Source organism: Pseudophryne corroboree, chromosome 1 (assembly GCF_028390025.1).
Source record: "Pseudophryne corroboree isolate aPseCor3 chromosome 1, aPseCor3.hap2, whole genome shotgun sequence".
NCBI lineage: Eukaryota > Metazoa > Chordata > Amphibia > Anura > Myobatrachidae > Pseudophryne > Pseudophryne corroboree.
In genome coordinates, this window is record NC_086444.1 from 610,657,119 (window position 1) to 610,673,667 (window position 16,549).

Sequence of the window (16,549 nt, forward strand, 5' to 3'; positions counted from 1 at the left end):
TGGAGACTTCTCTCCACATACATATACTGGAGCTAAGAGCAATTTACAATGCTCTAAGCTTAGCAAGACCTCTGCTTCAAGGTCAGCCGGTATTGATCCAGTGGGACAACATCAAGGCAGTCGCCCACGTAAACAGACTGGGCGGCACAAGAAGCAGGAGGGCAATGGCAGAAACTGCAAGGATTCTTCGCTGGGCGGAAAATCATGTATTAGCACTGTCAGCAGTGTTCATTCCGGGAGTGGACAACTGGGAAGCAAACTTCCTCAGCACGACCTCCACCCGGGAGAGTGGGGACTTCATCGGGAAGTCTTCCACATGATTGTGAACCGTTGGGAAAGACCAAAGGTGGACATGATGGCGTCCCGCCTGAACAAAAAACTGGACAGGTCAAGAGACCCTCAGGCAATAGCTGTGGACGTTCTGGTAACACCGTGGGTGTACCAGTCGGTGTATGTGTTCCCTCCTCTGCTTCTCATACCTAAGGTACTGAGAATTATAAGACGTAGAGGAGTAAGAACTATACTCGTGGCTCCGGATTGGCCAAGAAGGACTTGGTACCCGGAACTTAATGAGATGCTCACAGAGGACTCATGGCCTCCGCCGCTAAGAAGGGACTTGCTTCAGCAAGTACCATGTCTGTTCCAAGACTTACCGCGGCTGCGTTTGATGGCATGGCGGTTGAACGCCGGATCCTAAGGGAAAAAGGCATTCCGGAAGAGGTCATTCCTACCCTGGTCAAAGCCAGGAAGGAGGTGACCGCACAACATTATCACCACATGTGGCGAAAATATGTTGCGTGGTGTGAGGCCAGGAAGGCCCCACGAAGAAATTTCAACTCGGTCGATTCCTGCATTTCCTGCAAACAGGAGTGTCTATGGGCCTCAAATTGGGGTCCATTAAGGTTCAAATTTCGGCCCTGTCGATTTTCTTCCAGAAAGAATTGGCTTCAGTTCCTGAAGTCCAGAAGTTTGTCAAGGGAGTACTGCATATACAACCCCCTTTTGTGCCTCCAGTGGCACTGTGGGATCTCAACGTAGTTCTGGGATTCCTCAAATCACATTGGTTTAAACCGCTCAAATCTGTGGATTTGAAATATTTCACATGGAAAGTGACCATGATGTTGGCCCTGGCCTCGGCCAGGCGAGTGTCAGAATTGGCGGCTTTGTCTCACAAAAGCCCATATCTGATTGTCCATTCGGACAGGGCAGAGCTGCGGACTCGTCCCCAGTTTCTCCCTAAGGTGGTGTCAGCGTTTCACCTGAACCAGCTTATTGTGGTACCTGCGGCTACTAGGGACTTGGAGGACTCCAAGTTGCTAGATGTTGTCAGGGCCCTGAAAATATAGGTTTCCAGGACGGCTGGAGTCAGGAAAACTGACTTGCTGTTATCCTGTATGCACCCAACAAACTGGGTGCTCTTGCTTCTAAGCAGACGATTGCTAGTTGGATGTGTAGTACAATTCAGATTGCACATTCTGTGGCAGGCCTGCCACAGCCAAAATATGTAAATGCCCATTCCACAAGGAAGGTGGGCTCATCTTGGGCGGCTGCCCGAGGGGTCTCGGCTTTACAACTTTGCCGAGCTGCTACTTGGTCAGGGGCACACCCTGGCTGAGGAGGACCTGGAGTTCTCTCACTCGGTGCTGCAGAGTCATCCGCACTCTCCCGCCCGTTTGGGAGCTTTGGTATAATCCCCATGGTCCTGACGGAGTCCCCAGCATCCACTTAGGACGTCAGAGAAAATAAGAATTTACTTACCGATAATTCTATTTCTCGTAGTCCGTAGTGGATGCTGGGCGCCCGGTGCGGATTGTCTGCAATACTTGTACATAGTTATTGTTACAAAAATCGGGTTATTATTGTTGTGAGCCATCTTTTCAGAGGCTCCGCTGTTATCATGCTGTTAACTGGGTTCAGATCACAGGTTGTACAGTGTGATTGGTGTGGCTGGTATGAGTCTTACCCGGGATTCAAAATCCTTCCTTATTGTGTACGCTCGTCCGGGCACAGTATCCTAACTGAGGCTTGGAGGAGGGTCATAGGGGGAGGAGCCAGTGCACACCACCTGATCCTAAAGCTTTTACTTTTGTGCCCTGTCTCCTGCGGAGCCGCTAATCCCCATGGTCCTGACGGAGTCCCCAGCATCCACTACGGACTACGAGAAATAGAATTATCGGTAAGTAAATTCTTATTTTTTGCTTTTTCCAAGAGGAACACAAATTCAACACACATCTTTGATGTACTCTCACAGACACGTCCTCCTGATCCCCCATGACGAAACGTACAAAGATCTTCCACTCGCTGTAACCAAAGAAGACTATGGCAGTCCAACTGCAGGTTCAGACACATCGATGTATGAGCTTCAGCTTCACAATAACCAGCATAGCGCTGCCACATCTAAATTTAGACAGGAAACCAGAGGCAGTCTCATTACTTTTCAATCAGCCCTCGTATATAATGACACTATTACTCATTATGGGTCTGATATAGGGTTAGACCTATGTTCTCTTTTTTGCATAAATGCACATTTCTATATGCTTCTGTGCGCTGAGCTGTGGTGGGTTTAGGGAGGTGTTATCTCCGCCATCTATTACAGACATCAGCCGGTATGTATTGTGCTTGTATACTGTATTAGGTATATATTAATATACTTGCCACACACATCCTTTTGCATTACTTGTTGTTTACATTATTTGGACCAATATTGTAATAATAAAAAAATAAATTATTTAAAATAAAATCTGTAAAATATAACTCACATTTAAATAAACAGAATATTTTTGATTTTTTTAGTTAATTTATTATTGTTTTTGCTATGAAGTGGATACAGCACGTTCAGGTGTCTGATACAACACAGATGTTACATACTTTGGATTCTTTAAATCATGATTTTAGCATGCATCTATTAAATTATTTGATTCAATTAAATATGATACGTTATTAGAAATTTGGAAACTTACAAATGATTTGATTTGATGATTAACTGGGTGCATGACATGCTTCCCCCTTATCCACCAGTGCATGTGCCAGGCTTAGGTCAGACCTGAGATTTGCCCACCAGCATGAAAAGGAGATACCTCCTATGTAGGCATATACTCCACTGGGTTTAGTCCAACATGAATCCTTGTATTATTGTAGGAAAAATTGTCTACAAAGTGAAAAGAAATGTTGGCATGCCGATAATTTAGTAAGATCCCTGTGACCGGATCCGAGTGGAGTACTTGCGCACATACAGGTAACTATTTGTTGAATTTTATAACCTCTCATTTGCTCCCTTCTTGCAAACAGTTACAGCCACTGGTCACTTTCTTTTTCTATATGTCTAAAGTGCAGCGGGCAGATGCTAACGCCTTCTTGGATTTGTGTTCTCCACCCATCAACTCAGACATTCTTGGGTCCAGTAGGCCATGAGGGAATATGTAACACTGGGATATTTCCTCTACTAATTGAAGAGAAAAGCATATATTGTTCAGTTACATCACAGAAGTGCATAATGTATAACATTAGATTGGCTCAGCAGAGCTTACATTTCACAAATCACTGTGTTCTAGATGTTTTTTTTTAAACATTGTCTGACATGATTTATCTTGTGTCAGGATTTACATTAAAAACCTCCCTCATTATGTAGGCATGCAAAGCCTACATACAGATGCCTCCTACAGCATTTGAAATTGACATGTACGGTATTGCACAGCCACTTCCCTGCAGCTGTGAAATACTAACTACATTGAATTCAGTATATTGGTTAGTAAAGAAGTAATTTTATTTCTCTAACGTCCTAAGTGGATGCTGGGGACTCCGTAAGGACCATGGGGAATAGCGGCTCCGCAGGAGACTGGGCACATCTAAAGAAAGCTTTAGGACTATCTGGTGTGCACTGGCTCCTCCCCCTATGACCCTCCTCCAAGCCTCAGTTAGATCTTTGTGCCCGAACGAGAAGGGTGCACACTAGGGGCTCTCCTGAGCTTCTTAGTGAAAGTTTTAGTTTAGGTTTTTTATTTTCAGTGAGACCTGCTGGCAACAGGCTCACTGCATCGAGGGACTAAGGGGAGAAGAAGCGAACTCACCTGCGTGCAGAGTGGATTGGGCTTCTTAGGCTACTGGACATTAGCTCCAGAGGGACGATCACAGGCCCAGCCTGGATGGGTCCCAGAGCCGCGCCGCCGGCCCCCTTACAGAGCCAGAAGGCAGAAGAGGTCCGGAAAATCGGCGGCAGAAGACGTCCTGTCTTCAACAAGGTAGCGCACAGCACTGCAGCTGTGCGCCATTGCTCTCAGCACACTTCACACTCCGGTCACTGAGGGTGCAGGGCGCTGGGGGGGAGCGCCCTGAGACGCAATAATAAACACCTTGGATGGCAAAAAAATGCATCACATATAGCTCCTGGGCTATATGGATGCATTTAACCCCTGCCAAAATACATAGAAAAACGGGAGATAAGGCCGCCGATAAGGGGGCGGAGCCTATCTCCTCAGCACACTGGCGCCATTTTCCCTCACAGCTCCGTTGGAGGGAAGCTCCCTGTCTCTCCCCTGCAGTCACTACACTACAGAAAGGGTTATAAAAGAGAGGGGGGCACTAATTACGCGCAGTATTAAAGATACAGCAGCTATAAGGGGAAAAACACTTATATAAGGTTATCCCTGTATATATATAGCGCTCTGGTGTGTGCTGGCAAACTCTCCCTCTGTCTCCCCAAAGGGCTAGTGGGGTCCTGTCCTCTATCAGAGCATTCCCTGTGTGTGTGCTGTATGTCGGTACATTTGTGTCGACATGTATGAGGAGAAAAATGATGTGGAGACGGAGCAGATTGCCTGTAATAGTGATGTCACCCCCTAGGGGGTCGACACCTGAGTGGATGAACTGTTGGAAGGAATTACATGACAGTGTCAGCTCTGTATAAAAGACAGTGGTTGACATAAGACAGCCGGCTACTCAGCTTGTGCCTGTCCAGACGTCTCAAAGGCCGTCAGGGGCTCTAAAGCGCCCGTTACCTCAGATGGCAGATATAGACGCCGACACGGATACTGACTCCAGTGTCGACGGTGAAGAGACAAATGTGACTTCCAGTAGGGCCACACGTTACATGATTGAGGCAATGAAAAATGTTTTTACACATTTCTGATAATACGAGTACCACCAAAAAGGGGTATTATGTTCGGTGAGGAAAAACTACCTATAGTTTTCCTGAATCTGAGAAATTAAATGAGGTGTGTGATGATGCGTGGTTTTCCCTCGATAACAACTGATAATTTCTAAAATGTTATTGGCATTATATCCTTTCCCGCCAGAGGTTAGGGTGCGTTGGGAAACACCCCCTAGGGTGGATAAAGCGCTCACACGCTTGTAAGGGCTCTACCCTCTCCTGAGATGGCCGCCCTTAAGGATCCTGCTGATAGAAAGCAGGAGGGTATCCTAAAATGTATTTACACACATACTGGTGTTATACTGCGACCAGCAATCGCCTCAGCCTGGATGTGCAGTGCTGGGTTGGCGTGGTCGGATTCCCTGACTGAAAATATTGATACCCTAGATAGGGACAGTATATTTTTGCCTATAGAGCATTTAAAAGATGCATTTCTATATATGCGTGATACACAGCGGAATATTTGCCGACTGGCATCAAGTCTAAGTGCGTTGTCCATTTCTACCAGTAGAGGGTTATGGACACGTCAGTGGTCAGGTGATGCGTATTCCAAACGGCATTTGGAAGTATTGCCTTATTAAAGGGAGGAGTTATTTGGGGTCGGTCTTTCAGACCTGGTGGCCACGGCAACAGCTGGGAAATCCACGTTTGTACCCCAGGTCGCCTCTCAACATGAGAAGACGCCGTATTATCAGGCGCAGTCTTTTCGTGGACAAGCGGGCAAAAGATTCCTCATTTCTGCCCCGTGACAGAGGGAGAGGAAAAAGGCTGCAGAAATCAGCCAGTTCCCAGGAACAGAAACCCTCTCCCGCCTCTGCCAAGCCCTCAGTATGACGCTGGGGCTTTACAAGCAGAATCAGGCACGGTGGGGGGCCCGTCTCAATGAATTTCAGCGCGCAGTGGGCTCACTCGCAAGTAGACCCCTGGATCCTTCAGGTGATATCTCAGGGGTACAAATTAGAATTCGAGACGTCTCCCCCTCGCCGTTTCCTAAAGTCGGCTTTACCGATGTCTCCTTCTGACAGGGAGACTGTTTTGGAAGCCATTCACAAGCTGTATTCCCAGCAGGTGATAACAAGGTACCCCTCCTGCAACAGGGAACGGGGTATTATTCCACACTGTTGTGGTACCGAAGCCGGACGGCTCGGTGAGACCGATTCTAAATCTAAAATCTTTGAACACTTACATACAGAGGTTCAAATTCAAGATTGAGTCACTCAGAGCAGTGATTGCGAACCTGGAAGAAGGGGACTACATGATGTCTCGGGACATCAAGGATGCTTACCTTCATGTCAAAATTTACCCTTCTCATCATGGGTACCTCAGGTTTATGGTACAGAACTGTCACTATCAGTTCAGATGCTGCCGTATGGATGGTCCACGGCACCCCGGGTCTTTACCAAGGTAATGGCCGAAATGATGATATTCCTTCGAAGGAAGGGAATTTGAGTTATCCTTTACTTGGACGATTCCCTGATAAGGGTAAGATCCAGGGAACAGTTGGAGGTCGGTGTAGCACTATTTCAGGTAGTGTTGCGGCAGCACGATTGGATTCTCAATATTCCAAAATCGCAGCTGGTTCCGACGACTTGTCTTCTGTTCCTAGGGATGATCCTGGACACAGTCCAGAAAAAGGCTTTTCTCCCGGAGGAGACAGCCAGGGAGTTATCCGAGCTAGTCAGGAACCTCCTAAAACCGAGCCAAGTCTCAGTGCATCAATGCACAAGGGTTCTGGGTAAAATGGTGGCTTCCTACGAAGCAATCCCATTCGGCAGATTCCACGCAAGAACTTTCCAGTGGGACCTGCTGGACAAATGGTCCGGGTCGCATCTTCAGATGCATCAGCGGATAACCCTGTCACCAAGGACAAGGGTGTCCCTCCTGTGGTGGTTGCAGAGTGCTCATCTTCTAGAGGGCCGCAGATTCGGCATTCAGGACTGGGTCCTGGTGACCACGGATGCCAGCCTGCGAGGCTGGGGAGCAGTCACACAGGGAAGGAATATCCAGGGCTTATGGTCAAGTCTGGAGACATCACTTCACATAAATATCCTGAAGCTAAGGGCCATTTACAATGCTCTAAGCTTAGCAAGACCTCTGCTTCAAGGTCAGCCGGTGTTGATCCAGTCGGACAACATCACGGCAGTCACCCACGTAAACAGACAGGGTGGCACAAGAAGCAGGAGGGCAATGGCAGAAGCTGCAAGGATTCTTCGCTGGGCGGAAAATCATGTGATAGCACTGTCAGCAGTATTCATTCCGGGAGTGGACAACTGGGAAGCAGACTTCCTCAGCACGACCTCCACCCGGGAGAGTGGGGATTTCACCCAGAAGTCTTCCACATGATTATAAACCGTTGGGAAAAACTCGACAGGTATTGCGCCAGGTCAAGGGACCCTCAGGCAATAGCTGTAGACGTTCTGGTAACACCGTGGGTGTACCAGTCAGTGTATGTGTTCCCTCCTCTGCCTCTCATACCCAAGGTACTGAGATTGATAAGATGGAGAGGAGTAAGCACTATATTCGTGGCTCCGGATTGGCCAAGAAGGACTTGGTAACCGGAACTTCAAGAGATGCTCACGGAGGATCTGTGGCCTCTACCTCTAAGAAGGGACCTGCTCCAGCAAGGACCCTGTCTGTTCCAAGACTTACCGCGGCTGCGTTTGACGGCATGGCGGTTGAACGCCGGATCCTGAAAAGGCATTCCGGATGAAGTCATCCCTATCCTGATCAAAGCCAGGAAGGATGTAACCGCAAAACATTATCACCGCATTTGGCGAAAATATGTTGCGTGGTGCGAGGCCAGTAAGGCCCGACGGAGGAAATTCAACTGGGTCGTTTCCTACATTTCCTGCAAACAGGAGTGTCTATGGGCCTGAAATTGGGGTCAATTAAGGTTCAAATTTCGGCCCTGTCAATTTTCTTCCAAAAAGAACTAGCTTCAGTCCCTGAAGTTCAGACGTTTGTAAAAGGGGTACTGCATATACAGCCTCCTTTTGTGCCTTCAGTGGCACTTTGGGATCTCAATGTAGTTTTTGGGTTCCAAAAGTCACATTGGTTTGAACCACTTAAATCTGTGGAGTTATAATATCTCACATGGAAAGTGGTCATGCTGTTGGCCCTGGCCTGGGCCAGGCGCGTGTCAGAATTGGCGGCTTTATCCTGTAAAAGCCCTTATCTGATTTTCCATTCGGACAGGGCGGAATTGAGGACTCGTCCTCAGTTTCTCCCTAAGGTGGTTTCAGCGTTTCACCTGAACCAACCTATTGTGGTGCCTGCGGCTACTAGGGACTTGGAGGACTCCAAGTTGCTAGACGTTGTCAGGGCCCTGAAAATATATGTTTCCAGGACGGCTGGAGTCAGGAAAACTGACTCGCTGTTTATCCTGTATGCACCCAACAAGCTGGGTGCTCCTGCTTCTAAGCAGACTATTGCTCGTTGGATTTGTAGTACAATTCAGCTTGCACATTCGGTGGCAGGCCTGCCACAGCCAAAAATCTGTAAATGCCCACTCCACAAGGAAGATGGGCTCATCTTGGGCGGCTGCCCGAGGGGTCTCGGCTTTACAACTTTGCCGAGCAGCTACTTGGTCAGGAGCAAATACGTTTGTAAAATTCTACAAAATTGATACCCTGGCTGAGGAGGACCTGGAGTTCTCTCATTTGGTGCTGCAGAGTCATCCGCACTCTCCCGCCCGTTTGGGAGCTTTGGTATAATCCCCATGGTCCTTACGGAGTCCCCAGCATCCACTTAGGACGTTAGAGAAAATAAGAATTTACTTACCGATAATTCTATTTCTCGTAGTCCGTAGTGGATGCTGGGCGCCCATCCCAAGTGCGGATTGTCTGCAATACTGGTACATAGTTATTGTTACCAAAAACTCGGGTTATTGCGGTAGTGAGCCATCTTTTCTAGAGGCTCCTCTGTTATCATGCTGTTAACTGGGTTCAGATCACAAGTTGTACGGTGTGATTGGTTTGGCTGGTATGAGTCTTACCCGGGATTCAAGATCCTTCCTTATTGTGTACGCTCGTCCGGGCACAGTATCCTAACTGAGGCTTGGAGGAGGGTCATAGGGGGAGGAGCCAGTGCACACCAGATAGTCCTAAAGCTTTCTTTAGATGTGCCCAGTCTCCTGCGGAGCCGCTATTCCCCATGGTCCTTACGGAGTCCCCAGCATCCACTACGGACTACGAGAAATAGAATTATCGGTAAGTAAATTCTTATTTTCAGGCTTGTTGATCTGCACAATATAGGGGGTTATCCAACTAGGCACGATAAAACATCAAGTATGAAAAACATCAGTTTTTCGTAACTTTTCCTGATGTTTCACCAAGATTTTTTTTACAGGCTATCCAATTAGGATCTCCCATTAAAAATACACGGAAACACACAAGTTCAGTGAAACCTGTGTGTTTCACCGGCCGCAGCACCGTTTTCACATGAAACCAAAGATGCTTTCAGGCATTTTGTTTCGCCTGCCTGAGGCAAGTGAAAAAAATCCCCGATAAGCAGCGGCTGGCGACGACTTATCGGGGCTAATTGGACAGCTCCTCCGGGAATATAAATACCCATGGTAATTTATCGTGGGTAATTGGATACCCCCCAAAGTATGTTGTTTACCAAATCCTCTCACGAACTCACAGGTGAAAATGAAGGAAACCACATGTGGTTTACTTAGTATTAATCATTAATTAAAATGCTTCTGAGAGTGTGTAACATAAACCAAGCAGTTGTGAGGACCATTGTCTTTGTCCTATCACTACACCATGTTTCCTATGGATGAGGTTGAATTATATTCAAATGATTTTCTATGAATCCATACAGTTTATATAAAGTCTACACACCCTACTTTTTGTGATGTATAGCTTGATGTATACTTTTTTTTATCAATTTTAATTTAACCCTATAACCAACAAAATGCAAGTTGGAAAAATACCTAACTATATTGGTTCAAAGGTCACACTAGGCGGCAAAAGATCGAAGTTGTTTTCATGATTTCAGGAGTTACATTACAAAATCCTGCATGTTTATTAAAGTTTATAGGCTTTGTATATGCACTGTTTTAATATACATATTTGCATTTATTGTCAGTGAGCGCTGTTCCCTTGCCATATTATAGGTTATGTGACATATTGTTTACAGTGCATGAGATCTAGAAGGAAATGTGGTCTCAGAATGTGGAAATAAAAGACATTGGGGGAATTCATTTAACCTACGGTATATGTACCACCATGATTATTTTCCACTGCGCACATTACAGTCTAACACCATCTGAAAACATCTGTATGGGCAGTGATGAAACTTTAGCAGCGTTAGTGGTTGTTCATTGCCTTCTCCTTAATTTCACAGCACTTCACTGCCGTATTGAATTCCCCTCTAACCTAACAAAAAACTATCCCAAACAGGGGTGTTTCTCCACCATGTAACACCTGAGGCCCCCCTACATGATGCCTGTCTCCACTGAAATATGATTAGCAATTTGCCTTACATAGCTCGGGTAGTGGAATGTAGCTTGCATGTGTACTGACTGCATTTCAAGTATTCAGCCTGTGTATGTCAAATATGTAAGGCTGTAATTCGTGTTACTGGAAAGCCTACATAAAGGCCAACACATCAAATTTGTATAAACTTGCATTCCAAAATGCATGGCATCCTAAAAGAAACAGATTAGGAATGGCGATCGCTAACACCTCCATTGATGGTTGTTGTCATCAATGGTTAGAATAGACTGAATCATTAAAGATATGAGACTATTGCTCAACATACATTGATGGCTTCTTCCACTATATGTTTGCGCATTACTTCTGTGCATGTGCGGCATCAGCAACACATGCTCACTCGGTCTCGCACAGGTTTTCTTAGCGATGTGTGGTGGCTGGAAGATGACTCATTGAAGCAGACAGCTTGTCACTTAGCTCTGTGCTCTAGTCTGTGAAAATGCAACTTAGGCTGGGTACACAACTGACCGACATGTCAGCATAACCGTCATCTTACAGACCAAATGGCCGATCAAGGTTAGTGTACACGCTTACCGATCAGAGGCTCGACATGTCGGTCAGGAGCTAGACAAGCTTGAATTTGCAGGCCCAACTGTGACCTAAGCTCCCCGCAGCAATTGTATGGGCCCGTACACACAGCCAGATGGCCCGATATATTTAAAGATACATGGGGCTCCATCTGGGAAGATGGAGAAGAGATCCCTTCCCATTGGGAAGATGGAGGGGAGACCACTGGAAGCTGTGGAGACCACCGGACAGGTATTATTATTATTTTTTTTTACTCGTAGTGCACGGTTTTTAAGCACTGAAAACCCTGTCACCATTTTATTTTAATTGAATACTACAGGTATCGGGATCGCACATACCCACAGCAATCCAAAATTAGGTACAAGGTACGCAAGTTTTTTTTTACCTCTCTAAACCTCATGCCCCCTTTTGAATTCCCCCTATGGAATGCAGACGAGCTGGGGAGTTGCCTGCTGGCGTGGCACTCATTCAAACTTTTATTATAGGGACAATGGGGGTCATTTCAAGCTGATCGTAGCTGTGCTAAATTTAGCACAGCTACGATCATGTTCCCTGACATGCGGGGGGACGCCCAGCACAGGGCTAGTCTGCCCCACATGTCAGTGCCGCCCCCCCCCCCCCCCCCCGTACAAATACAAATGCATCGCACAGCGGCGATGCCTTTGTATTTGAGGAGTAACTCCCTACCTGCGCAGCGGCTGCATGAGACGTCACGCAGCCGCCGCAGCCCGCCCCCCCAACGGTCCGGCCATACCGGCATTGGCCGGACCACTCCCCCTAAACAACAGCTTAATGTTGCCGTTCAGCCCCCTCCCACCCAGCGACCGCCTCTGTCTCAGAGGCGATCGCTAGGCAGCGAAAGCTGCCTTGCGCCTGCGCACTACAGCGCATGTGCAGTTCCGACCCGATCGCTGCGATGCGACAAACTGCAGCGAGCAATCGGGTCGGAATGACCCCCTATAATAGCTAGGCACTTCCATTGCCACCGCCATATTGTAGTTGTACAAATAGATATTTGGCATCAAACAATAGTACAAACACAAAATATAGAAGGAGACAGATTCTGCCAATGCGAATGGTTAAATAACCAATGTGAAATAAAAAAAAATCCATATACTTCTTAAGAAGGAATATTCCTTCCCTTAGCTATGTTGATCCTTATCTGTTATTCAATGATTAATTAGTTAGGTAATGTTACATTGGTAACTAAGACATTTTAAAACTTTAAATAATTTCTGTTCAGTAGTCATTTGTGTACGCCTTGTTTCATCATGAACAAATGAGTACCCAGTTGCTCATCTGCCAGTTTTTTTTTTACTGTTACCCTGCACACTGTGGCACCTTTTTCTGCTATATTTTTTGTTAGAGCTGGTACATAACTTATCCTAAAATCCAAACCATGATGGTTTCACATGGAGCTCCACAAAAGGAAGCATTACAGAGCCAATAACCAGGGACAGGAATATTTCCCAGAAGCCCTTGACCCATCAAAGAACAATTCCTGTGCAACATGAATGAGTATATAACTAATCATCTCTTATTCTGACTATTTTATCCAGAGTCTTTGATAATCTTTGCACTTCTGTTTGACATTCCAGCAGTGTTAAGTCTTTTTACCAAATGATAAATGTTTTCTATGACAGCTATCTGCAGTATTACTTCACATAGACAATGTACTCACCCAATTGTCACGTCTTCTTAGTCTAGCTGCATCTGACTCAAAATCCACAAACTTGGGGTAGCTCTTTGGTTTGAACATTTGTACTGGCGATAACCTGCCTGGAGTTTCCCTCCATCGTGCAGAAGACAATGGTCTTGGAGCATCTAAGAGAAAAGTAATACATTGAATAACAAGTGATACTTTTTCATAACAAAGGCATGGTAGTAAAGGTTCTTAAAGTGACCATCATGCATTTTTAAACAACAATAAAGGGCCAAAAAAACTCATTACTAATAAATGATTAAACACTATGCTTGTAGTGAAATCTGCCTACCTGGGGTCAAAGATGGTCTGTCATACTGATTGTACCCATTGTGTGGAGTGATTGGATTAATGCTTGGAGGTATTGTTCCAGGGGAGACATCAGTTTTTCTCCTCTGTTCTTGCAGTTCTCGATCCCTCTCTAATGATTTCTGAATTTCTTGCTCAATCACATTGTATAGCGAAGGCCTCAGTCTTGTGCTGTACAGCTTACTACGGCTGTAGCTTTCACTTATTACCTCCTTCTTCTGGTCATTTTCATCTTTTTGCTGATCCTCTTGTACAAGAGGTTGGAAACTAGAAGGCTGAACAGGAAAATTCTCTTTACATAACACAAATGTTTCTACTGATGTTTCCTTTTCAGATGAGGTTTCTGTAGGAATTTTTATATCCAAAATGTTGTCTGCACTGAGTCTTCTGTTTCTATAGGTGTTGAGTAGTTTTGGCTTCCATTTGGTTCTTACACTGTAGGGTTGAGGAGCATCCAAAACTGTTGCGTTTTTTAGTTCACTATTCTGCTCCAATTCTGTCTGGTCTGAATTCTCCTTTGTGTTACCGGTGATCATTGTTGAGATTATTTTGGTGGTTCCTTTATGTGGTTGTACAGGTATCTCATCTGGCTGCTCAAACAACTTCCTTCGCTCGTCTAGTTCTTGAGCATTTCCTTTATCATACAATCCAGCCACTTTACCTTCGCTTTTTAGATCAGCTTCTCTTTGGACTTCTTTATCAATCTCCCTTTGAAGGAAGAAAGAGGTCCGAGCCCTAACTTTAACCTTTTTGGATAGTTGTGTATCTGAGGAAATAGACAACACTGGGTTTTTTAGAATTTCTACCATCTCTTTGGTTTCCCCTAAACTCTGGATTCCCCTTTCTTTCCTTAAACTTTCCTCTCTTTGCATTGCTAGACGGATTTCCCTCTCAATAGGTGTCTCATCACTGGGGTTTGGAATACTCTCCTCTACTTCTGGTGTCTCCGGTGTATTCATATCTCTGTAAATCTCTCTTGGTTTCCCCTCTTCTTCAGCATCTACACTGTCCACAGACAACTCCCTAAAAAACTGTTTACGGAGCAGATTGGGCCTTGCGTCTACTCCAGTCTTTTCTTGAGTTACATAAGATTTCTCCTTTTGTGGTTTCACATCCTGTTCCTTTTGTATTGGATTTGTAATATTTAAACACCCATCATTTTCATAAAGAGAGTAAGAAGAAAGACGAAAGGACCTGGAATGAAGGCGTGGAGTAATAGGGAGACTGTTCCTCTCCTTTTCCAACATTAAAAACTGCTGTCTGGCAGCTGCAAAATTTATCTGTTCTGTGTCTATATCTGCTGCATTATGATCAGTACCTACTCCATTAAGATCTTTGTCTAATCCTGAGGCATTTATTTCATCTTGTATAGCAATCAGGTCTTCTGTATCCAAACTTTTACGTTGACATTGTTTTCTTATAATGTCTCTCCGTTCTTTCTCGAGTTCCCATGCTTTTTCTGGAGTAAAGTTACTTGATCGCAGCTTTACTTTATCATCATCCTCTTCACCATCACTATCTGCAAATAGCTTAGTTGGGCTGTTCTCAGGACGATGTGTGCGGATTTCAAACTGCTCTTCCTCCCTCAACAGTTTTAGACGGCTGTTTCGATCTGGTGGAGGAACCCACACATCCCAACTCTTTTTGATCTTCTCTGTCACTTGGATTTCTTCAGTGGTAGAATTCACCAAATCTTCATTGGAACCATCAATACTTTTGGCTGAGGACAGGGAGAAGATCATGCTTCTGGTTACTCTATCCATTGTAGACACTGGAGAAGTGGAAGTTATGTTTGGCTGTTGCTCTTCAGAAATATAATTTCTCTCTTCATTTGCTTTTGTCAGGGCTTCAGATTCAACTACCGTTAGTCTGGGTGCTTCTAGTACCTCTGTTTCAATACCTTTAGTTGACTCAGTATCACTTGAGTTAATATCCTGGTATTCTGATGAAACTAATAGTTGAAACTCTGAAGGGTTTGTGACATACTTCTCATCTGAGTTTTCTATTAGGAGCTCAGACGGTATTTGGTTTTGACTCCCTCCTTCTCCATCCACCAAAACCTGATGCAGAAAAAAAAGACACTCTCAGCTACATTCATTGCTTCAGTACTGACTATCACACATTCAAAGGACAAATATTTTTATATTGCAGAGCTTTTTGCCAGTAGTACAAATAGTACCCCTTTTCCACTAGCTCTAAAAACACGGGTAAATGCGCGGGGGCGCATATTTACCCGTGTTTTTTCCTAGTGGAAACGGCCCCCCTGCAAATTCCCGGATCAAGGGAATCCTACCCGGGTAGCTTGCCGGGTTGAACACGTGTTCAACCCGGTAAGCTGTGTAGTGTAAACGGAAGCCGCGTCGAGGCGACACGGCTCCCGTTCACAGTGTATGGGATCTCCCAGCGCCGCCCCTGCCGCGTCCGCAGCAGCGTCACCAACCCGGCAATACGCCGGGTTGGTGGAGCTAGTGTAGAAGGGGGCTGTAGCACGGGTCGCAGCCGTGTCAGGCTCTTGGCTGCGACCCGTGCTACAAGTGAAACGGGTATTATTTGGTCGTAGTGATCTGCAATGTGCTGTGGTTCTGCATTATGATGAGTCTAAGCTGCCAAGCAGTTAGTTATACTAGCAAATTATTGCCATTCAGTAACAGGGTAATAAATTCTGTTGTCATAAATTCCTTTTTACTGGTCAAAGTATCTAAATTCAAGTTGTATTATATCACCTCATTTTAAGTTCTTTTATGTTTTTATCTTAGTTAATCATTATTACAGGCCATAACTTTGAGAATCCCTGATCATGTATCTGTTTGTTTATCTTTCTCTCAAGCTATTTTCTATGAGTTGCAGCGCTACTTATGAGCTCACCAGAGAAAAGATTTTCAAGAATCTCTTGATAAGTGTTAAATTAGAAAAGTTATAGACCGGCTCCTCTTTGCTTCTCTTACATCTAGCCATGCTATGAGTGTAAAGAGTCTAAAGAGCCCCGGAGCTATTCAATTGTTTTGCGTGACCAATTTAACTGCCCCCACGATCCCAGCGACGACCCCTTTCTCGCATCCTCCTAATGCACGGGATTAGCCGCGTTAAGCAGCATTTCCTGTGCTGAATGCCAGGTGCACTGCAGTTACGGTGCACTCAGCACTCATAGCTAACCCCGAAGCCCTACTTTACGTGGCTTTCTGACAGTGCTCCAGGGTTCTTTCTCATTCCTACATTAACTATACCATGAATTCTAAACTGTTGCACACTAAAACATATTCTCAATACAGCCTTCAGGTGAGACTTTTCATTAGATTAAAACTATGATTACCACCACATGTAACTTAGCCAGTTGTTATAAAATATAGTTTTCATTACACATGCAAA

General features: G+C 45.3%; 1 protein-coding gene across 1 annotated transcript in view; it reads right to left on the bottom strand.

Annotated features, from left to right (window-relative positions):
- The window catches only part of MISP (mitotic spindle positioning), a 146,087-nt gene that overhangs the window by 101,125 nt on the left and 28,413 nt on the right, over window positions 1-16,549 (bottom strand). The window contains exons 3-4 of the mRNA XM_063954648.1: window positions 13,167-15,243; window positions 12,854-12,996 (exon numbers count right to left, since the gene is read on the bottom strand). Of these exons, the coding sequence (XP_063810718.1) occupies window positions 12,854-12,996; window positions 13,167-15,243 (2,220 nt within the window). The remainder of the gene's footprint in view (window positions 1-12,853; window positions 12,997-13,166; window positions 15,244-16,549) is intronic.